General features: G+C 34.0%; 1 protein-coding gene across 4 annotated transcripts in view; it reads left to right on the top strand.

Moving 5' to 3' along the window:
• The first annotated feature begins 2,417 nt into the window (after window positions 1-2,417).
• LOC106458951 (sodium/myo-inositol cotransporter-like) overlaps window positions 2,418-24,861 on the top strand; it is a 68,774-nt gene continuing 46,330 nt past the window's right edge. For all 4 annotated transcript variants that reach the window (XM_022385328.1, XM_022385327.1, XM_022385330.1 and 1 more), the window contains exons 1-3: window positions 2,418-2,492; window positions 6,012-6,144; window positions 7,456-7,527. In XM_022385328.1, the coding sequence (XP_022241036.1) occupies window positions 6,064-6,144; window positions 7,456-7,527 (153 nt within the window). In that variant the 5' untranslated portion in view covers window positions 2,418-2,492; window positions 6,012-6,063. The remainder of the gene's footprint in view (window positions 2,493-6,011; window positions 6,145-7,455; window positions 7,528-24,861) is intronic.

Raw genomic sequence — 24,861 nt, 5'->3', positions numbered from 1 at the left:
CCTACGACAAAGATATTACTGGATAGATATGAGGCAAGATGTGGAAGAATGGTGCAGAACATGCATTACATGTAGTGCTAAAAGGAGTCCCAATCATACTGGACTCTCACCTTATGTAGAGTTGCCTGAGAATGTGTCAGTAGTTGTGGAAGTGCTATCGGAAAAGATGGATGATATTCACCATCAAGTGCATTCAAAGTTGAAAATGTCTGCTGATTCGATGAAGCTAACTTATGATAAGAGATCTACTGATGTTAGCTTTGTACCTGGAGACAAGGTATGGTTGTATAATCCCAGGAAGACCAAAGGAAAGTCTCCTAAGTTGTCTTTTTCATGGGAAGGCCCATATGACATAGTGGATCGTCTCTCAGACGTGACTTTCCAGATAAAATGTGGTCGGCGAGGTAAGCCAAAAGTGGTGCATGGCAACAGGCTTTGGCGATATCATGGTCCAGGACATTTTAGTTGGGACGAAGTGGACAACAGAACAAATGATGCTGCTGAAGACGTATCACCTGAAGAAGCCACCATCGAAGAAGAAACTCTATTCAGTTTTGAGAAGGGAAATAGTGAAGCTCTTGATGAAGTTACTACCACTGGTGTGACTGTTATCGACGATAGAACTTTTCCTGATGAAGCAGATGAACCCCATATGAAGCAGAAGCCAACAAGACAGAGACCAGTATGGAAGAATATACATCCCATAAAATTAAGAGACTTTGTTGAATTGTAATTTTGTGTTTGTAATTCTGTACATTTTAATTAAGTTATTGTTAATTGTTATTGGTTTATTGTAAGTGGCTATTGTTCGGGACGAGCAATACTAAGGAGGTGGCAGTGTTGCGTCAGCGAGGTCACGTGACTCGTTCTTGGAACCTTCGGGAATTGTCGGGAGATTACTAGATAAAGGGTAATCTGGTATATATAAGAGGGTGACAACGTGACGGGACAATAATGTGTGTGTAGACAGTGAGTAATTAATCTGCAGTCAGAGAGTATTATTGAAGTTGAGCACGTTCGTTGTTATAGCATTTGTTTTAGCGCGATTGTTGAAATTAAGTGTATCGTAAAGTTATATTCGGAAAGAATAAACCAGTTTTATTAAGTAAGGACTTGTGTCGCTAAAGTTTCGTCGAAACGAATTTACGGGAAATCAATTAACAAACGGAGACGTAACATATGTATTGCAAAACTTCCGCCTATTCTCCAAAGTTGTAGAAGATTCTCGAGAGTAAGAATCAACAAGATGTGTATGTACGTAAACGCTTGTGTTAGCGCCAGTATTGTTACGTAAAATTGAAATTTCTAGAAAACCTCCACACACTTATAAATATAACCAATGCGACGCGCAAGGAGAGAGTATCTATTACTAGTTTGCTATAGTCAATGTGCTATAAACTTCAGAAGCTATAACTGTGATTATTATAACGCTTATCAATCGGAAAACTTCAGATATTTGACCAGGAACCTTTACAAAGTTCGAACATTACAAATCATTTAACTTCAGTGGATTCTCATCGGTCATTAGTATTTTTACGAAAACACTACAAAAATTCATCGTAGAAAACTCAACGTGTGTGGTCGGTAAATAACGAAGTACAAAGCTAGCTAGCTTTCCATAAAGTGAATCGTACCTACATCAACTCGTAATTAACTCGCTCATCGTGAACCCTCGATAAGATATCGAAGAAGTTCCAGACTAGAAAGAAGACTTTATATTGCTTTTAAGTTTGTGAAACTTTTGTAATAACTGTTATTTTCAATTGTATTGTTGTATGCATATTAAAACGTATTTGTGTTAAAAAATAAAACTGTGTATATCAATCTTGTTGGCAAATATCATAAACTGAATATATATCGGCTTTTACTTAACTGCTAAATCCAAAGTACAATTTAACTATTAAATTTAAATTATCATTTAACTCAATTTCATGCCATTTGAAATTGTAATATTAAAAATCCAATAATTTCTCCATCCCTAACGCAGTTGACACAAACGCTTTTCGAACAAAAAACTTGTGTTGACCCACATTTTTTTTACTTTGTCCACGACCTTGGTGACACCACATTTTATGAAAAACACATTTTCCTCTCTGGTGTTTAAAGAATCGTTACGGGTAATAGATGTTTTAAGAGCACGGTCAAATGTAAAACAAAAGATGAAGATGACACACAGTTTAATTACAAAAGTTGTCTTATTGCAAGTAAATTAAATCTAATTGTCAGAAAAAAAAATGAGTTGATTCAACTGTTTCATTATAAAAGCAAAGAATTTGAAAAACGTGTGTAAAATATTTCAAAATAAGCTGGTCGAAGACCTCAAACATGTACAGTTTGTATTAGTAGTCACGTGCTTATGACGTTTACTGCTTATTTTACACTTTTATTGAAAGTGTAATAAGATATTAATAATCCCGTGTATGGTTTACCAGTAGAACTTCCTTTTTTCTTGCAGTACGAGTCCCAGCGCACTTTATCAGTTTTCTATACAGGTAACTGAGAACTATTAGTATTACATAACCTGCGATATCTCGAAAAATACTAAGCCGATTTTGGTTTCTTGGAACGAATAATGGCTAAATAAGAAACAAGACTTTTTGTTGTGATAGCATTTTACTCTCTCTTTTTTTTTTTCTGTTACTTTAGTCGGAGCGCTACAAGTTCATCTGATGTGGTATTTTCGATTCTACGTTAGTTGCAGCGGTATCAAATAACCATCGTTACGTTGGAACGAGTATTGCGTGAAATGATGGTTGTTTTTATAACTTAAAAGTTAAATGTGGGGTCAGAATAAAGCTATGTGTAACAGTAAAAATAATATTAATACTAGTATTAATAGCAATATACAATGAATATGATTTGTATACTACTAATAATATTATGATTAGTAATAATAATTTAGTTGTATTTTTCGGATTTAGTGCCTTTGCGTTGATATTAATTTATATTAACTATTACTATTAGTAAGTGTAGTGTACTTTAGTTTTGAAATTTAGAGCCGGTCATATTCATAATTCAGTTTACTGATTTTTTTTTTTCTTGTGTTTTGCAAGGAAGTAATTATGGCTAAAAACCGCTGCAATGTAAGATGTCCGTTTTATTTTATCTAAAGCTTAACGTTAACGATGAGAGTTAGATTTTTTTTTATTTTTAGCAGTGTGAGACTTAAAATAATGTTTTCATATTTGGTTGTTGTGACATTCACAAAATAGAAAGAATAAAATATGCAGCTTGATATGTTCGCATTTTTGATGTAGTTTTGAATTACAGTAAGAACATATACATGATTAAGTTGGTTCCACATCTGCTGGTAGTAGTAGTAGTAGTGCAATATTATATCATGTTTTTAATAGAAAGTTTAGAGATAAAGTAAACTTCATACTGTTAGATTAACAGTAAAATTACTGATTAGGTGTTACACAAATGGATCACCAATAGTATATTTGGAAGTATCTAATATTAAGAAACAGTAGATTAGCACATTTATATCAGGCTTTTGGAATGTAGCACTTTGAGTTAACATTTCTTGTGTTATGTGTAGAACTTATTCTACACAGACACACGTAAAATATTTCTGTAGTGTAATTTTCTTACATTGCTTTATTAATCACAAATTAAAAATCACAGTTCTTTTGTTTCCTTGGAATGAAAATTTACCTTAAACATTAACTAAAAATTATAATACCAAAACATTTTTTTCTCACAGATGTTTGTTCTGACATGCTCATACTTGTGATGAGAGGGAGTCACAGGCATTGGTCAGAGAAAAAAATACCTTAGAATTGAAAAGAAATTTTAGTTTGTGTACTGTTAAGCTTTTCCAGATTATCAAGTATGGCACCTCCTATTACAAAACTTTTCAGTAATATAAATTTAGTTGTGTTTAGAGCTAAATAATCACACTGGAATATGTAAGGATGTGATCCTTTTGCTCAACTAGTGACATTGATTAAATAGTTCACTTGCAAGCTTGAGCCAAATTATCTACATTTTGAATCAAGATCATCAAGTGTTCTCACTGATTTGAAGTGTATAAACAGTTTAACCCTTTGTGCATGGATGAGGGTCCAGTTACACATGCCATGACCTGCTACAGTGTGCCATTAAACATGGTATTATGTATTTGATATAAGACTTATCACCTATTCACTTTACCCTAAATTATCATTTTAGGGACAGTTAGTGGTAGATGAGAGTAAATACCAGATGTGGTATTTGGGGATGCTGAAAAAAATTTATATGTGGATTTTGAAAGTTCTTGGAATTATGTAAATGGAATATGCAAACTGTATGATGGACAAAAGTATTTTTCACTTGAACATCACCTTGCACTCTGACTTGCAAGAGTCTGAGTCAGCCTGATGGCATGAATTCACAGACATATCTTGTATACAAATGTTTTTGAAACACATCTGATTTTTGTGTACAACAGACTTGTGCCACACTTTGTACAGATACACTTAATATCTATAGATAGTTGGTCCAGATCAACCCTTTGCAAATTTGGTTAAGGGCAGTATGTACAAAACCTAAAAATTGTTTCATGTTGTCAGCCATGTAAATAGACACGTGCAGATAAGAACATGTTTTATACATATAGACAGATTTGTCATACCTGGCTTGATTATGTGCCAAGATGTTTTAGTTTCTTGAGCTCAAAAAGTTGTCAAGTAATCAGAGCTTCACATAATTGTAAGATAAGTCATTTGACAAGGATAGTGGAGCTTCATCCAGCTGCAGCACAACACACATGATAAGTGAATGTTTAGTGGAAATGTTATAAACATTAACAGATTTACAATCACAAATTAAATAAAGAAAACAAAACTTTACAAAATATAAAGATAATTACCTGACTAGGTTCAGTGTACCATGTGTGTCATTTTCAAACAGCATACCTTTGAAAATGACTTGCATGGCATGTTGAAACTAGTTGGGTAATTAACTTTATCTTTTTGTAAAGTTTTGTTGTTTTCCTTTCTTAGTTTGTAATTATAAAGCTCTTAATATTTATAAGATTTGTAGATAGCACAAAGTACTGCATAATTTTATTGGTTAGTGGAAAGTTCTAAGTATATATTTACATCTGAAAACTGTTGTATTTGAAATTTTAAGTTTTACAAATGCTGTTTAAGTAAGGAAATAGATAAGCTGTAGTCTTAGTATTATTATCAAGTATACAACCTATACATATATAGGATAAGTTAGTAAATATTGTCAGTGTATGAAAATTTGAATTTTAACTGTTTGTAGATTTATGTATGACAGACTTAACCAAATATTTAGGATAAAAAGAACACTAGAAAGTTTGGGATGGATTTGAGCTTTCAATGTGCATTATGAATTTTTAGCAGTTTCTTATTAAAAATCACTGTTTTAAAGTTCTTCAAACTACATCAGTAGTTGAAATCTAAAACAAATTTTGTTCAACATATTTTCAGACCTATCTTAGTTTATGTATTAAAGTGGAGTGTAAGATTTTTTTTATGTCTGTTCATATGTAACACCTTCTAGTAGCTCAGGAATAAATCTTGGGACTTATCACCGAGAAATTGAGTTTTGATACCTGTTGTCCATTGTATAGCTTTGCACTTAACAACAAACAAACTATGTGTAATATAATATCTTTTTTGTGTACTCTTCATATGTTGACTGAAGAAACTGAACTGTGCATCTCTAATCTAATTGTTTAAAGATTGAAAAACAGCAATAATATTGCCATATTTCTTTGTCAGTGAGATCACATAAGTCTGTTTGCTAAATGCTTCAATTTTGATATTAAAATCAGTAAATAATATTCATATAATTAAGTTGAAAACATGATTAAGAACATTGGCACATTGACACTGTTTATTTCTTCATGTCAAATGATGCTTAGGTTTGTTAGTTAATGGATATCTGCTATATGTTATGTCAGGAAACCTAGTTGGTGACTTAAATTATATAACATTTTTTTTATTGATATCATTTTCATTGTGTAACTGAAAAGGTAAGAGGTACATTTTCTTCAGATAATCCTGAAAACTGAATTTTGAAGAAAATAGATCACATTTGTACATAAACATGACTGATGTGAAGCTGAATTCGTGGGATATCCTTGTGGTGTGTCTGTACTTTGTAATGGTATTGGCTACTGGACTTTTTGTAAGTATTTTTTTTAATGTTTATTATCACAAATTTCACTTTAAAAAAGTAAATGAAAAATACTAAGTTTAGTTTTGCCTGTTTCATTTTATTTGGAATAAGTATTCTTCACTTCATTTGATAATTTAGTAATTTATGTAATGAAGACTGAAAATATATTCAAAAGTTAATTCAATATACAAATAACATATTAATCAGAAACTTAGCTGTATTCATTGTAAAATTCTTTATCAACACTTAATCATTCGTAAAAGAATTTCAACTTAAAGTTTTAGCTTAACATAAATATTTTGCAAATAAACTAATACAATTGAAAGTAAGTTATGAGTTGTTCACATATTTATTAAACACTCAAATTTATAGAAGTGTAGTAGATTTTGAGTAGAAGTACTCAAAATCTACTATTATAAGGTATTTTGTGGTTGCTTTTATGCTTAAAACTGTTTTACTTCAGAGATTCAGTCTGCAGTTTTGAACTAGTTGAAAGGGCTGTGCTAGCACAAGCTTTACAACAAAACCATATGTAAAGCATGTATAATTATTTTATGATTTGATCTTACTCTTTACACACATTGTAATTGTTAAAGTTTTAAACTTCTATTGTAGAACAGCTTAATTGTTAGTTTCTTAAAATGGTACAACAATGTGTTGAATTCCATCTAACAGATATAAACCCCATTTTTTTTAAATCTAAATTCACACCATTACATTAAGGGTAACCAGTGCATGTTTTCATTAATTTGATATAAATTTTCGCTGAAACTCTCTTAATAATGTGATTTTTGACAATATTTACTGGGATATAATTCTTTTATTGAAATGTAAAGAATACAGGATAAGATGAAGGTAATGCACATGAATATATAACACTTTTCAACAGCATTCAGAGCAGAATTTAGGCAGAAACCATACCTAGAAATGAAGGCTATTAACCTATTCACTGCAGCTGGGACGTATATTTCCCAGTGCACTAGGTGAAAGGGTGCAAACTTCAAAATGTATACAGTGTTTTATTTAATCCTGACAATGCAGCATACAACCTTCTTTGAAGAGTTCTTAATGTTTCACACTAAAAATACTGTTCAAAATTTCAAATATCGGATATTTTCTATAGACTGTGACACTGTGAACTCTTGTAAAAAGATTCATGCTAAAATTTTGGGCTTAAATAAAGTAACATTGTAAATTTGGAATTATGTCAATTACAATGTTTTGATGTTCCTCATGTATTCTGTTCTATTCATTGTTTTTATTTATTTTTTTTTTTTAATTGAGACTTGTGTTTGTAATTGCTTTTCTGCTTTATTCTAGTCTATGTGCAGATCCAATAGGGGAACAGTTAGTGGATATTTTCTTGCTGGACGATTTATGTTTTGGCTTCCAGTAAGTTATTATTTTTCTTTTTTTTTAATCTAGTTACTTTGGTGGTATTGTTATAACCTATATTTTTAATTCTATAATTGAGTTGTTGGCTAGAATTTGGAAGTTATTACGATCTAGAAAATTATTGTTATGAGTAGAGGGCAGGTAAGGTATAAATGCAATTAAAGTGAAGTGGTGAATCAGTGAGTAATGATTGAGCAGTTACTGAAAAGTTAGTGTTTTTTTGACTGGACAAGATGCAACAATGTGTTTAGTTCCATTTGACAGAAATATTATCAATCTATATATATTACATTGAAGATGATAACCAAATTTTATAAGTAAACTTTTAAATAGTCAGTATAGAGATGAGAGTTAATTAATTATCTACATCTAGTCTCTTAATTCATTAGGAACCAGGAATAGCTCAATGTTAGCATGTGAGTCTGTGAATTGAAGGCTCCATGGTTTGAGATGTGAGAGACTTTCAGCTGTGAATATTTTATAACAAAAGTGATAGTCAACTGTATTAGTTGATTCAAAAAGCCACAGAAACCTCTTGTGGCAACAGGTGCTGCTAGTTGGTTGCCTTCCCTCTGTCAACACATCAAAATTGGGAACAATTGTACCTCACCCCTGGGGGTTCTCTGACGTGGCTTTTTACCTCGCATGCATGTAAGGTACCATTCTGATTGGAAATACAAATTCAGATATTCTCTTTTTAATTAAGAGTAATTAATTATGTGTGTTTTTAATTAATACAATTTCTTGTATCATACAAAGACAGAATAATTGAAATATTAATACTAGCATTCTTGAAACCAATACAGAGTATTTATTTGAATTTTGAAAAGTAAAACAAAATGTATTCCCAATTCAGAAATGCCTGGCCTGAACTTTTACAAACAGCCCAACTTCAAAGAACTTCTAAATCAGTAGGATACCTCCTCTCACATAATAGCTTTTCTTGATTTGTGCTGCCCTCTGTATGTGCAACTTTATTTCTCCATGCCTACCCTCTTACTCATCTCCTCCCTCGTGTTTTCCCTCATTCTGGACATTCCATGTTGAATCTTCCTGATAACTTTATACTGGTTGGCCCAATCATGGTTTCTTCCATTGCACCTTCTTCTATCCACTCCTAATCTACCTCTGTCACCCCCCCTACTCCTCCTGCTCCTATCCAGTTATATCATTACTCGACTTCACATGTAGGTTTTGTCTGGTCCCTTGCAAGATGTTCCCAACTCTCCTTACGTGTAGTCTTCTTCTTTCTTGTTCAATTAGTTCTTCCTCCCTCCTTGTCCACCCATGACAAAGGTGCACATTCCATAGTTTGTCTCTGCATCATGTTTTCTTCTATTCCCTTCCTTCTATCCCTCATCTTTCCAGATTTTACCTTGGCTGTTCAAATGAGGGTTATTGCTTTCAACCTCGGCTTGTTACTGGGCAGCTCTACATAATACTTTTGAGTTTTCTTATTATCGTCATGTGTTCTATTCTCATGTCTTTTCTATGCTTTTTTTTATCTTTTTGCCTGAATACTGTTCTACATTCCCTTATTCTTTTTCTCTTTAGCCTGTTTTTCTTTGTCCATCTTTCGGTTAGGTTCTACTTCTTACTTTTTGCCTGTGACCGTGTGAGATATGATGTGTACACCATTGCTTCTTCCCCTATTTTTTCCTTCCATCTCTCAATATTATCCTTGTTCTGTTCCAAATTATTTTCTCTGTCCCATCCACATGGTTCATTGTTCATTGGCCCACTCTGCTCCTTTTCATAGTTCATGTTCCCAACTATTTATTCTTTGGAATTCTTTATCTCTCCAAAATATTTCTCCTATTACTTGCAAGGGATGTCTGCAGCACCTCATCTTTTTAGCTAATGCTTTATTGGATGTATATTCACATCGACTGTTTCAAAATCTGACACCTTATTCTCTCTTTGGCTCTTCAGTTCTGTCATCTATTGGAGGAAGTCATGCAAACAGGCATGTGGACTACCCCACTTACTTTTGTCACACATTTTCTTCATCTTCTGGCCATCTCTTCTTCTAGATTTCAACTTTTCTCCTGTCACCATTCTATATACCCCCCCCCTATCAGTTTTGAATGAGCAAGTTCTCTTTTACATATCTTACCTTCACAGTGGTTATTTTTACATATCTGGATCCTACTCAGTAGCAAGTGGTGCCTGTCCAGGTATGCTTAACTTTAAATATCCACCATGCAACCTTTAAAGGATTGTAGTGCTCACTGATAAGATGAGGTTCCACAAGACTGCTTGAGGGTTCCTCACTGTATATTGCTTCACAAGTAATTTCCATTCTAGATCATACCAACATGAGTAAAGCAATGTCAGAATCTTTGCCTATCCCTCTGGTCCTAGTTGAATAAACCAGGAACAGCCTGCTTTTCAAAATAGAGTTTTCATGATCATCCACAGTGTTAAGGTGTTGTGTTCCTCTGGACTCCCCACTGCATTAGATTCCCCTTATCTTTTAGTGGAGTACAGAAGTCCTTGCCACTTACCAATTCCTAGCTATTAGGGTGATGAACCCTGGAGGCTTCCTCCTAAGTGTGACCACTTCCATTCACTCAAGAGTATGGCAGGGGTGTTCTAGTGGTGTATAAGGTATTCTCCTTTTACTGTGGACCGGAAGACAAATACCTGATACCACCTGATTTTTGAAAGTGTTCCAAAACACGACATTAATTTCTTGATGACATAATAAATACGTAATATTAAGTAGGAGCCTCAATGCTAGTGGCGAGCAAAAAGTATGCTTATAGAAGGCAGCACAAATTGAGGAAAGCTATTATGTAAGTGGAGGTAAGGATCTATCAGAAATACATTTTCAGTGTTGGAAAAGGTTAACATCTTGAAACAACTTCAAATCTTTTAATTTTGGCTCTTTTTTTTTTTGAACTTCAAAAAAGTATCACAAAAATCTTTGTTAATACAATAGTTACAAACTCTCTGATTAGTTATAACTTGCAATACTTCTAGCCAAGTTTCAAACAATATCTAGTCTCTCTAATCTCACATTCTTGATCACTTGGTATTTCAGTCATAAGTTTTTGTTACTGTTATACTTCATTTTGCATCAGGTGACAAGACTACGAGTCAACTTCTTTACCTAGTGATATACTAAATTACTTATGGCTATGTAACTATAGCTATCATGACAAACCTTGTCAACAACCAATGCCAGTCATTTTGCCATGCTCTGAAAATAGTGTTACTTTGTTGTGTCTAAGAGGGTGTAAATACTTGAATTAACCCCAAGTTAACTAAACGTTGTTAATTTGTCTATCTTCTTGTATAGGGAACTTAGTCATTTCATCTTTTTATGTGCTATTTCAATTATTATTTAAGTAATAAACTTGAACTATAAGAATAACACCTAAAAATTATTATCTTAGGCCTATCAGTTTCTATTGCCCAGAAAATTTTCACTTCTTCAGATCTGTTTTCAATGTGGCTTTTGTAAGAAGGATTGCTAGTGTCATGGTTATGGCCTTGTTTGCTTGTCCTAGTCCTGGTAATCTATCCCAGATAGAGTAGAGGTGATAGATAAAGGGAAATGTAAAGTGTGTGAAAAGGCAGCAGGATTTCATGAGGAGCTTAAGCTTTTAAATGCAAGGGTTACAGAAACTATTAATGTCTTTTAGGAAGTTATAAACAGTATTATTAGGGCTAGAATAACTGGATTTAATTGTAATGAGCAGGTTTTGGTAACAGGTTTCTGCCTGTAACTAGAGTAGATGAGGAACTATAATATGATGAAAGGGAAAGAAAAGGCTGAGAATTAAAAACTTAAGGAGGTTATAGGTGATTCTTCAAAAACATACTTATCTCCACTGCAACTTGAATCTGTTACACCACTGCCAGGGTATCTTCTTTACCCATCTAAGCATTAGTCTTATTTTTTTCTCGCTTGCTTCAGTCTTTTATACCCCACTCAATTGCCTTTGGGGATATTCTCCACCTACGTTAATGTGCCCTAAAACCTGATACTGTATATAAGCAACTCATTCAGATAATTTTATCTTTTTTTCTTGATAAAGTATCACTAACAGGTTTTCCAGTATTATGATCATTCAGAGATAATTTGAACATTATCGTGTTATCCAGTTGATTTCGTAATAATAATAATAAAATTGTTTTCCTTCTTTCAATTGATAAGGTGATTATGGTACGAATTCCTGGATTATTATTTCTGGCACGGAGACCAATTGGGTCTCTCCTCTCCAACCTCTGATATCTAGCATTGCACAACAACTGGGGGGAGTCACTCTCAGCTGAGACTGTCATTGGTCTTATTCGTAGTGAGATGGAGGCATATATTCAGATCTGTGGTGGTACTTTGGGAGGGGGGGGCTCTGAGGTTGCAATTTTAAGGCAAACCTCGACATTTTGAAGAGATTCACTTTTTCCTGTGCCTTGTTGTTAGTCTGTTGGAATTTCATCCCCCCCTGTGGGTCAATGGTAAGTTTATGGACTCGCAGTGTCACGGTTCGATTCCCTAGGGTGGACGTGGCAGATGGCCCACAGTTGCTTTGCTCTAACAAAACAACTTACTTTACCTCTTTAACTGACCTATGAAAAATCAAAAAGGAGGCCACTTTGGGATAAGCTGCCTTTGATTTGTTTTTTTTTCTGTTGGTTCTTTGAGTGTGTGATGTCTTGGGCTTGTTCTCGGTTGCTTATAAGCCTGCAACTTGATGGCTGAAAGGTCTGGGACCGAATTTTGTTTTTCTCCATACATTGAAATTGTGGTTGAAGCTGGAAGGTTTACTTCTTAGTTACCTGAAAGAACAGTTAGGCCTTATCTGATGCATTATCTGAACTTTGCAATTTTGCCTACCACAATCAGGTAGAGGCATTTTTCCAATTCTCAAATAATATCTAATCCTCGAATAAGGTGGAGTTTGTAGTCCACCTAAATAGGTCTATATCCCCTAATGGGACAGAGTAAGTCTAAAACTTACAATTCAACTTCAACATTTTGTTTCCTTTCACTTCACTTTATTAGAAGACTGAGAATCACTAGTTTCATTGAGAATGAGCTGGATCCATTGTTAGCATGCATGTTGGTTCAATTTTTGGCTTCTATATTCCTCCTGACCATTGTTAGAGTCTCAAATTTCATTGTCTCCTGCAGGGGGTTATAGTTCTGCCCCTATTCATGAGTACTGATCCCTGACATCAGCTTCTCGGTACATCAATACTCAGAATAGATAGTCTATATCTAAGGTTTCCACTGCTTAGTTGGATCACCAGCAGTGTCAGTGATTATTGTTTACCTTCAGGAGCAGTGGGGGCTCTGGTCCAAGAATTTCTGGACTTGTGGTAATCTTAACCATTGGTTCAGAAGCTCTGCTGGTTTTTAGGTCACAGTTGGTCATTCAGTTCACATCTTCCCCACTATTATTCACCCAACCTATAGGGTTTCCATTTCTCGCAGTTCATAGGGATTTGGAACTTTGTTCTAGGGTTATCTGTGTCTGGTTGGTCTGGGAGTAGTGAGAGAGTCGGGCTATTTCTTCAGAGTTTTTATTCCTATTATTCGTTGGACTTGTGAAGACAGGAGATTGGTGTCTAGTCATCCATGTGTATATCAATGCTTAGATTCTTCAAGGTTCACAAGTTAATCATTCCTCAATCTGTGTTGATTTTTTTACTGGGATTGTAGATGTCCAACTTGGTTGTTGTTGGCTTCTATCTGAACTTTGCCTTAGCTGTGGAGTCCCACCACTATCAGCATTTGTGGTGCACAAGGGTTAGGTACTGCAGTTCTGGGTTTTTACCTTCGGTCTCACATAGGCTTAACATGGGTTCTGCTGTATCATATGAGTTTTCTCATCCCCTTCATTCCATCATATTGTGCACACACCATTCCATGAACAACTGGTTACTGCTGGCAACATCTTGTCAATTGTTAAACCATCACATCCTGCTTCTATTTTTAGTTACAGTCCACAGAGGCATCTCTTTTGGGACTGTGACATCTATCCTTGCTCCAATTCAGTATGTCATCAGTCTAGGTATTTTTTATTTTTCATCTTGTCTCTCAGTCAGGCTCAGCTGTTTCCCTTCCTGCTCAATGCTATAGAATATGACAACACACTCTTACTCGCCTCTCCTTCTCCCAATGCATGGATGGCTCTTTCTCTTCGGAGAATGTGGGCATCACTCGAATCATTTGTGCTTTTGGGACGAAATAGTAGTTAGACATTGTTCAAAGGGCAATGAAACAATAAAATTTAATTATACATAGATATATACTGTTACAAACTTAGAGCTACTTAGGATAAATGAATGTAGTTTCATGATGCAATTTGAAGTCATTCTGGAAAATAAAAAAGGGTAATTTAGATTTATTTCGATTCTTTTGGTTCGTACGAGGTTGGTCGAATTGACCAATTCCATTTTGAGATAAGGTAGAAAAAATAACAGATAAGCTATAAAAAAACGTTTGAAATGCATTTAGGAGGTTTTAGGGATTACGCAAAGGAAATTTAAGATTTTTGAGACGAGGAAAAGTATTTTTAATTTTAACATGAAAATTACTTTGCACATAGACTATTCAAAACAATGCTCAATATATTCCTGGACAAATTTATTTATATTTTATTAAAAATACTTTGCTAAAAAATTATTTGTTTGCATGTGAAAGACATATAATATTTACTGAAAGACTGACAAATTTTGTGAAGATATATACACACACTGTATTGAATGTTAATAAACAAGTACAAAGAGGTCACGTGTTCAATCAAATTGACTGAGCCCGTATTGAGAGAACTAAGTGGTAAATCATCAGGCTTCACTCTACTATTCTGTAGTGGTTTCATATGTTTCTCATCAAAGAGGCATGTGGCCTAGGGCTCCTTATTTTCGAATTTTGTACCTCCTTTATTGGCACTAGTCTTATCACCCTTCTAGCTTGCTATGTTCCACAGGTTATGCCTGTGGTAGCAGGTCCATTTTCTCAATTTAAAGAGATTCTCCCGACTAGGTTCAGTGTTGGATTGCCATCATTTTGCAACTCTAATTTGTGGGTTGGCCTTTCATTAGATCACTCAACTACTGGCAATTTGGTCTCCAGTACCTCATCTTTGGGCGTTGGCAATAGATGCTTTCCATCGGGACAGGATGGGATTACCACTCACAACTTTCTCTCCACTTCATATGTTACCCTGGGTAAGAAATATGATTTATTCCAATACATTGTTTATCACACCAGATTGGCAGCTACATCTGGATTTCTGCAGTCCCTTCCTATGTGCCCAACTCTTCCACTTCTTTTTAGGCTCTCTCTGTGGAGGCAGCCATGATCAGATATGGTGCACCTGGCTATCCAGAAGCTCAAGCTTCTGACATAGAGATTATGCTGTCTTTCACATGACATTGGGGTTTAATTTCTAAGGTTGATATGTATCTGGCTCAGTTTCTGCTTAGTTCGCTTTTCTCAAAGGTCATGACATGCATATTGGCAATGGTGTATTAAGATGAGGTTGAACCCTTTTTAATCAGTGGTGTCAACCATAACTCATTTTTTGACTTGGCTCTTTGACAGAGGTTTTTGCATCTTCCACAATCTCTATTGTTTATAGCAGCCTTATCAACTACTGTTCGATTATTGCAACTACATACTTTTGAGTCCCCAGTACTCTTCAGATTCCTCACATCATTTTGGGTAATTGGTCCCACATGACCATTCCAGTTACCTAACAGGTAGATTAAAGTTACATGTTCTTTCTCTACACCTGTTTGTGACCTGACCCTTATATGCCATGTATCCTCTTTACCTGCAGGTTTATTTTTTGTGGCTGCCTACCTACGTACATCTTTATTCTTGGCTCTCTTTGAAGGTGAGGTATCTTCTGCAAGTCACGTCTAATCAGATTTATCTTTTTCTATGTCCTTATTGGCCTGGTCAAATTGCCCGCTGGAGGTCACTATGAGGACTGGTATGTGGACCTTCCCCAATACCTTTATCTCACGGTATTTGTCGGATCTGGCAGTCACTTCATCTGAGGATTTTTGCCTACCCCCTGTAGCTGTCTTAATTTTTTCTGCTAGATTATCCAGAGGGGTGAGTTTTTATTTCCACATTTCAGGCTCCCTTACCTTGTTTTCATAGGATCCCACTCTGTGGTGAGTGTTGTCCAGACAGGTGTGCTTTTATCAAACCAATTCTGCACTAGCAACCACTATTTCACTGTAATTACTACTGATTGCAACAGGCTCTGTAGAAATTAGGTGTTCCATAAGACCACCTAGGTATTCACCAAGTGCTATTACCATACTATGCAGGACTTCTACTCATGGACTATCATGATTAAAGCTAAAGGGGATCTTGCCCATCTCTGCCAATAAATCTGGGTTGGTTTCCTTTTAGAAATTGCACTGTTTCCAGAGCACTGTTCCTCAGCACTCCCAAACGAACATTACCCCCCCCCCCCATATTCTACTAGTGGAGCTAGGGAGTCCTTACTACACCTGGTTTCCAGTAACTGGGGCTTTTCCTCCAGAGTGTTAGAGGGAATTCCTCCACTTTTGGAGAAGAGGGCTAAGTTGGAGCAGTGGCAGCCTATGCGGGAGCCTGCTAATAATACTAGTTCAGATTTGATGCTCGGCTATCCGGTTGGGATGTGCATGGTCCTTTTTTTCTATCAATATTGATTCAATATATTGTTCACAGAAGGAGGTCCACTATCTTCTCATAATTCCGAACAGAGAGTGGTCCCATCCTGGATGTTTGGTTGAGCACAATTGTTCCACGTCCTCCCCATAATTCCAGGGGCAGGTGGAAGGTTCCTTGGGCACTCAGTTTGGGAGTGAGGATGAATGTTCATAATTCCAGTTTGGATGAGTTCTGTTCCTTTGGTTAAGTAAGGCATAAATGATTCTGTCATTCCGAGTTTGGAGTATTGCCTTTTGTGGTTCTTCAGCTGGAGGAGAAGGTATGTTCTCTTAGGTGTTGCTTACCTTCTCATCATGATTCCTGTGGTTCATAACGCATCACTCTGTGGCTACAGGTTGGGATCCAATCGAAAGTATATCTATATAGAATGTTATGGTCCAATTGTCCTAGCCACAAATGTGGGACATAGGAACCAAGATCCCTTAATTTCAACCATGAGTAGTGGAACCTTTGCTATCTGGTTGGAGCTGGCCTATAGTGATGATTACTCGTGTACAATTCCACCCTTGATACAGGAACCAAGGTCAGGATGAAGAGCAAACCTGTTCTGGATGTAGTGCAGTTCCCCCACTCGGGTACCACTCTTATCTTGGTACAACCATGATCTCTGCAGATGCTTTCTGTATGGATAATGCCCTCACTGGCCCCTCCACCTTCTCACTGTGGGATTCTAGCTATAAATAGCAGCAGAGGTAAGTGTGTTTTGGAAGTTAACATTTTCCTAAATTTGAAATGTATTTCCATTAATACTTACCTCTGTTGACACTCTCCTGCTCTTTCTCCCCACTAAGAGCTGGTGTTAGAGACTGGGATCGTATCGGTCTTGAAAAAGTGATAAAAATATCTGAATGAGGTGCTTATATACAGTACCAGAATAGAGGGTGTATTGATGTAGGTGGAAAATATCACAAGACAAATATCAGCAAGGGCAATTAAGTAGGGTATAAAAGACTAGAGGAAGTGATAAAAAATGAGACTAATGCATAGATGGGCAAAGAAGAAACCCTGGCAGTCTAGTAATAATTACAAGTGTCAGTGGAAGTAAGTATTATTGGAAATGCATTTTTCAGTTTAGAAAAATTTTAACTTTGGTATGGCACATAGAAAGGATAGTCTGTGGGGGTGAATAAAGAGAAAAGAATTAGTTTATTCTACTCAGGGACAGGGATGGAGTATATAGCTGACAGAGCAAATGATATAGTAGAAGGTACTAGCAGTGATGCAGTCTTTGTTGTGCACATAGACAGTAATGATGTAGGGAAGGGGAGATCAGAGGAGCTAACTAATAATACAGGGGTTGATATTCATGTTTAATAAAAAAAAAAAGGCCTATATCTCAATTCCATTGAGGATATTGTCAAGACATAATTGTGAGGATAATATATTTAGGTCACTCGGGCTGAACATTAAACTTAAGTTAAACTCTAAGAACAAGTAGATTTAAGTAGTTTAATGAGAAAAGGAAGATTATGAATGGATGGCTTACACTTAAATAGGGTAGGAACTGGGTAGTTTGCAAGGGCTATTAACTAAGTTGTAAGGGCAGTTTCAAACTATGACTAGACAGTGGTGATGGTCAGGATAAATTAAATGTAGCAAAAAAAAAATGTAGAGGAAAATGAAGTGTAGGAACAAAGTATAGAAGTAGTTTTAAAGATAGGCTGAATTGTTATTGTTTTAATGCTTAGAGCACTGTTTGAGAATTTTGATATAATAGAAATAGCTGAAACTTAGTTAAATATAGACAATTTTGATGACAAGAATTTCTTTGAAATGTAAAGTTATAGGTTATTTAATCTGACATGCATGGAGTTGGTCCATTGGAACCCATATTACAATGATAATATTTACTATAGTTCTGAATTTATTTGGTATATCTTCATGAAATATGTTAAGCTTTCAGTAAACATTACAATGCATTGTACACAAAAAATGAGATTTTTGAATAAAGTTTTTCTATTAAAGATTTGTCTCTGAATTTGTTTAGTCAGTCTGATTAGACTCTGAATAACCTTAGTGCAAGGTGATTTTCCTGTTAAGAATAAAAAAAAAATTTCATTTTACAGTTTTCAAATTTGACTTGCATAATCTCTAGAACCACCTAAGTGATTATCAAGACTTTTTCAGTAAAAATTGTATTTTATCTGTTATTTTCTCTGCCCTAACACTGTGGGTTCGATCCATTTGCCCAATCTTTGTACCACCACAAAAAATATGAAACATATGTAAATTACCCATTGTGTTTGTAGGATGACTGCAGGTAGTAACAGGAGATTACATTTATTTATCTTAAGCATCCCTAAAGTTCATGGCATTTAATTTTGTTGTTTAGTTGATCTTTGAACCATATCTACTAAACCTGCTTAACATAGTGAGCACATAGCTTAAGTTACAGTAAACAGAGTATTGAATTACATAATGATCAAACAGCTTGTGTGCATACCTCACTGAGAAATATGTAAATTTTTTTTTTAATTTATGTTATTCTTATCAAACCTTATTTTTACATTTTAGTTACTTTTATAACAATAAATTAAAAAATATATATGTTGACAGCAAGAAATTTACTTTTTTGTAACATAAGTAGTAGTACATAAGATAATTTTTACTTTTTTTAAACATGCAGGTAAGAATGCAAAATATTAACAAGCAAAAAATACAATAATCTCAAACTTTAAGTTTATCTGGCTTTATAGCTAAGCTATAAGTGGATTAAAATTATTCCCTTACCTGGTTGAGATGATTTCAGTGATAGCAACATTGAACTTGTAGGCAATATAATTCAAAACCTATTGTGAGGATAAGCTAGCCTTGTGTTCCTTACAAATAATCCAATAGCAAATGTCAGAAAGAATTATTAACAGTTTTTTGAAAGAAGGATGTGATAGGAGGGTGTAGCATTGTGGGTTTGGCTTTCTGGTTTGTACCTCTTTAAAGCAAGAAGATTGGAACCTACAAGATTAGATTGTCTTAGCAACATTTACCCGATAAACATGGAATTTATGTTAAACTCATAACATCAACATAATAGGGGTAGTAAGAATATGTAAAATAGACAATTCAGAGTAATCAAGAGTTTTGTGCTACAGAGAAGTGAAAATTAAGAACACATTTAAATAAGAATTAAGAAATTAAAACTTATAATTTGATTTACTATGTTTTAAAACTTTGTCTATTAATGTACATTGCTAATAAAGTAGTTTCATAAAATTTTGAATGTAATTCTGTAAAAGGTCATTACAAGAGTGATTTGACCCCTACTCATGCATGTAGGGTTAATAGAAATACGGAAAGAGGAGAAGTGGCTTTATATGTAAAATGGGAGTTACATCCCGTTTAACTTGAGGATATCAAAGGAAATATCCAGGAGATTGAATTTATTTAGGTATCTGTTAGTGGGTACAGGTAGAATAGGTTTTAGTAGGCCACCAGATGAAATTAATGAGAAACTCTGCAGTGAGATTAATATTTCACCTGTTAATGAAGTTATAATTGTGGGTGAGTTTAATTTAAGGCATGTAGATTGGAAAATGTTTGAGTCAAACCATGAGAAAGACAGATTTTTAGAAACTGTTCAAGATCATATGAACAATGTTATTGTAGATTTATTGTTAACTTCTAATATAGAAATGGTTGAGAAGGTATAGATTGGGTTACAACCCGGGTGAAAGTGATCATTGCGCTATTAGTTTTGATGTTTTACTGTATATGGAAATTGTGAATAATGAGGTTTTGATTACAAAAAAAAAAGTGAAAAAGCAAATTTTACAGGAGTGCAAAAGAATTATCTCTGAATTGGGCAGCTGAATTAATTGGTCACATTGATCAAATGCGGAAAATTCTCAAAAATAATCTTCTACATATTTACGACAGGTATATTCCTTAACTCCTTAAACCTGAATGGACACTGTGAACATCCAGCCAAATATCCTGATTTACCCATCGGACAGTGACATCATTTAATAAATTTGTCTCTTCGGCTGAAAACTAATCCCAACTATGTTATTATTCACCTTTTACAAATAGATCAGAAATTTTGTAACGTATCGTGATAATTATTAGGACATCATGAAAATAATTCTAGCAGAATGTGCCAAAAATTATGGGTTTAAAAAAGTTAATAGAAAAATAAAGGTATCTACAAGTAAAAAACCAGGTTGGCTTGCAAAGGGCTTAAGAGATAAAATCAAAGTACCATACACTTAAGAAGTTTAAATTGACTGTTATAACAGAAGACTTAGAAGATAATAGAATTAGTCAAAAAAGAAATCAGGAAATCAAGAGTTGGCTGAAAATGTAAAAATTAACAATAAGGATTTCTTCAAATACATTAAAGGAAAGCACAATGTTAGGATGGGTATAGGGCCTTTTAGAGATGATAAGGGAAGGCTCATATCTTATGATTATGAGATGGGTAGGTTATTAGATGCTGCTTTTTTCTATTTTTGCTAATGAAAATGTAAGCAACATTCCTCATCCTGAACAGTTAAAGGAAAGCACAATGTTAGGATGGGCATAGAGCCTTTTAGAGATGATAAGGGAAGGCTCATATCTTATGATTATGAGATGGGTAGGTTATTAGATGCTGCTTTTTTCTATTTTTGCTAATGAAAATGTAAGCAACATTCCTCATCCTGAACGGTTAAAGGAAAGCACAATGTTAGGATGGGTATAGGGCCTTTTAGAGATGATAAGGGAAGACTCGTATCTTATGATTATGAGATGGCTAGGTTATTAGATGCTGCTTTTTTCTATTTTTGCTAATGAAAATGTAAGCAACATTCCTCATCCTGAACAGTGACTAGTTGGAAACAAGGGTGAACAGGATGAACACTCTTGCTATGCTTTTTAAGAAAAACAACTGGTAAGTTTAAAGAATGAGAAAGGTCCTAGACAGCATAATATTTCCCAAAGGGTTTTGGAGGAGCTCAAAGAATGAATATGTGAGCCACTTTCTACAATGTTTTGTAAGTTCTTGAATAATGGACAGGTGCCAGAAGATTGGAAGTTGGCTCATGTTACTCCTCTTTCCAAGTAACATAATAAAAAATAAAAAAAACTTGTCCCAGTAATTATAAGCCTATTAATCTTGCATCAGTGATGGGAAAAGTTCTTGAAAGTGTAATAAAAGATGCTGTGTAAAGTTATTTAACAAAGTTTGAAATTCTGTTTGATAGTCAAAATGGTTTCACTGGGGAAAAAATCATACCTAACTAATCTTTTGAGATTCTTTAAAGGGGTTACTGCTTATGTAGATGAGTTTAAGGGTGTGGATTTTCAAAAAAAACCTGACAAGTTGGTACATAAGAGGCTTGTTAAAAATTATTTCTATGGGTTTAAGGGATAAGTTTGCTCATTCAATAGAAAAGTGGCTACATGGAAGAAAACTGAGGGTTTTTATAAATGGATTTCAGTAAAACTGGGTTAATGTCACAAGTGGAGTACTTTATAGCTCAATTGCACACTTTTTGCTAGATGTTAAGATATCAAAGTACAGAAAAGACTGTTTTCAGTGAAGAGAAAAGTATGCTTTAATTAATTTCTGTACACACAATTTATTTGCTAGTTTTACTGCTCATATTAAAATTATGCAGAAAGGATCATTGAGCAAATTTTTATGAAACAATTACTAGTATACTGCATATAGCTTTATTTGTGCTGTTTTACAGTTTATTTAGCTGCATTTCTCTGTGTGTATATTATATCCACATTTCTAAGTTTTAAAGAATTTTAGTATATATTCTTTTTACACCAATGGGTTATTGATCAATAAAAGTAGTTTTCATTTGATTTATTTTAAGTACCAAACGTGTTGTAATGTATGTATTTGTGTGTGTGTTTGCATACTTAAATAAGGGTAGACAAATGAATGGAAATTTAACACTTTGGCTGTTTTATGTTTGTGTCATGTACATGTACTCTTGGTGAGTGCTTGCAGTTTTCTCAAACTTATAAATGCCCTTTTTTATAAAATTGCATTAATATCATTGCAGTAATTCTGAAAAACATTTTTTGACCCTCACTAACTAGAAAAAAATCAAGTTATCATAAATGTGTTGGCAAAAATCTATGGAGAAACATTGAACTGTGTGTTTTATGTCTACTGAGTGATAACTGAAAAAAGTTTAATTTTCACCACTGTACAGAGTGAACTACAGGTTAGATCATAAATCTTGGCAGAATGAGCTTGAATTTTTTTATTTCCTGGATAAAAGTGACTATTTTCAAGAGAAAGTTGTAGCTCTGCAGTTTATTTTTTTGACCTATATGTGAAAATGATATATGTGTGCTCTTTTCTTAACTCGTATATCAAACAAATCTAGAAACAGCCTACGTTTTTGTGAACATGTATTTAATCAAAATCTGGGTCATTATATTAGGAGGGGAGATGAAGTTTAAATCTGATAATGTGCTATATTGAAATATCTGTAAAATCTGTCTTCATGAGTTGATATAGTCCAAGCATTCTAAATTAGAATAATGGGGGAAGAAGATTTAAAACAAATATAGCTACCTTAATTATTACACTCAGCTAATCCTTAGTGACATGACACAATTTGGAGATTCACTTCAGCATGTTATGAAACTTATATAAGAAGTACATTAATAAGCCAGTAAGGAATAAAGGTGAAATTGTTAGAATTCTTTCTGACACTTGAACACTGTTATGACAAGTACATGGCAATATGTACATTGTAATTTTAAGTCTAACACAAAAAGCTCCCTTTACACTTGAAATTATACCTAATCAGGGACCTTTGAGGGATATTTCTCTAGAATTAAATACTGACCACAAAAATCACTGTTATCTGGATACATTAACCTATGTTCTGTGTAGCAGACATTCTAATTGTATAACATAAACAGTGTTAGTTTGGCCTTATCATGTTGGCGAGAAACTAAGTTTTTACAAACATTTTCCTCTCAAGTGAAAACTTGTATGAACAAATGTTATCTATATAAAATATATATAACTGATACTTTTAAATCCCGTTATAATTGGGGTATTTGTAGAAAAAAATGTTGGATTAAAGTGGTTTAATACTTAAGTGAATTGTAATAATGATCAGTCAACATATACATATTCATTACAATTGTGTACAATTGAAAAACTATATATGTATTGAACTTTGTCAAATATGTGTTTCTGCAGTTAAGAAACTTTCTGAAAGCTATTTTGTAGTTTTTACATTAATATTTCTGACTCATCTTCCCTCCCCTATGCACACACACATACAATGGCTCAGCAGTAAGTCTGAGGGCTTATAATAACTACAATGGGCAGAGCACAGCATTGCGTAATTTTGTGCTTAACAACAAAATGACTGAGCTGCTGAACATTTCATATAGCGTATGAGTGACAACATGCATCCACATGATGTAATAAAACTAGGTTCACTAAGAAGGATTTCATTTATATTAAAATATGTATGGTCACATTGTATTGAAAGCTTTTTCTAATAAAATGTAGCAAATTATTTTTGTAAATTGGCTTGAAAATTACTTTTACAGTTCCATTTATATAATTCAATTAAAAAAAATCAAGAACAGGGTTCCTTTTAACCTGAAGCTAATTTGTGCAGAAATTTAAAGAAGCTGCAATGTATATGTAGTATTCATAAAAAATGTTTTTTTAGACTGTAAATCTGTATTTAAGTCCACAGCATACGTGTGAAAATGTTAACATTAGGCTCCAACATCTATTACAGTTTAAAAAGTGGAATATAGAAGCTTTAAAAAATCTGTACAGTTTAGTCTGAGATACTTTGATGAAAGGGTGGTAATGATTTTCAGATAAGCACAGAACATTTTTTCCTGTTTCCTGAATTATCCAGATTTTGATTATTCTCATAACTATGAAAACTGCAGAGAAACTTCTGGTATCTTTGAAATTCCAAAGTTACCAGGCTGAAGCAACCTTCTGGTACAATTGTTATGAATTAAACTTTTATTTTATTTTATACTTAAAGTTTCTAGTAAGATGATACATAACATGAAACTTATTACTGACTATTATAAATAATATTTTCAGTCTTATACAGTTTAGGAATAAGCCGTGTAATGAAACTATTGTATCCGAAAATTTAATACTTTCTGTATTTAAAGTTTTGAATTGTGTTTCTCCTTGTTATTTTGGGTGGATTTTAGAATATTATGCTTATTAATTACTATTTGATATTAGTTGCTCTAACAGAACAACTCATAGATAAAATATTAATTTTTTTTAAACTGTGTATTAACATTTTGATCTTGGATGATATTGCTTTTTTCATTGCAATATTAATTAAACCACTTGTAAGGAAAATATTCGTTGTACAGATAACTTGTTCACCATCTGCAAGGTAATAAACAAGATCTTTGCAAGGCACTAAACAAAGTGTAAACAGATCTGAAATAATGTTAACACTTGTATGGGTTTATATTTTTTTATTTCTTATGTTTCATACAGTCTCAACCTGCTCTCTCTCAAATATTTATGCATGTCTGATAGTGGTCAAATGTTGCAGGAGACCTTCCTGTTCTTGGACGACCACTATTTCTTTTTTAATCATCTGCAACAAACCCCATATAAGTGTAAACATTTTTTTTAATCACCGTGTATTTATGTATGTACTTTTGAAGACCATAACTCCAGTTCT

This window comes from Limulus polyphemus, unplaced genomic scaffold (genome assembly GCF_000517525.1).
Source record: "Limulus polyphemus unplaced genomic scaffold, Limulus_polyphemus-2.1.2 Scaffold537, whole genome shotgun sequence".
NCBI lineage: Eukaryota > Metazoa > Arthropoda > Merostomata > Xiphosura > Limulidae > Limulus > Limulus polyphemus.
This window is presented reverse-complemented; position numbering and strand designations above follow the sequence as displayed.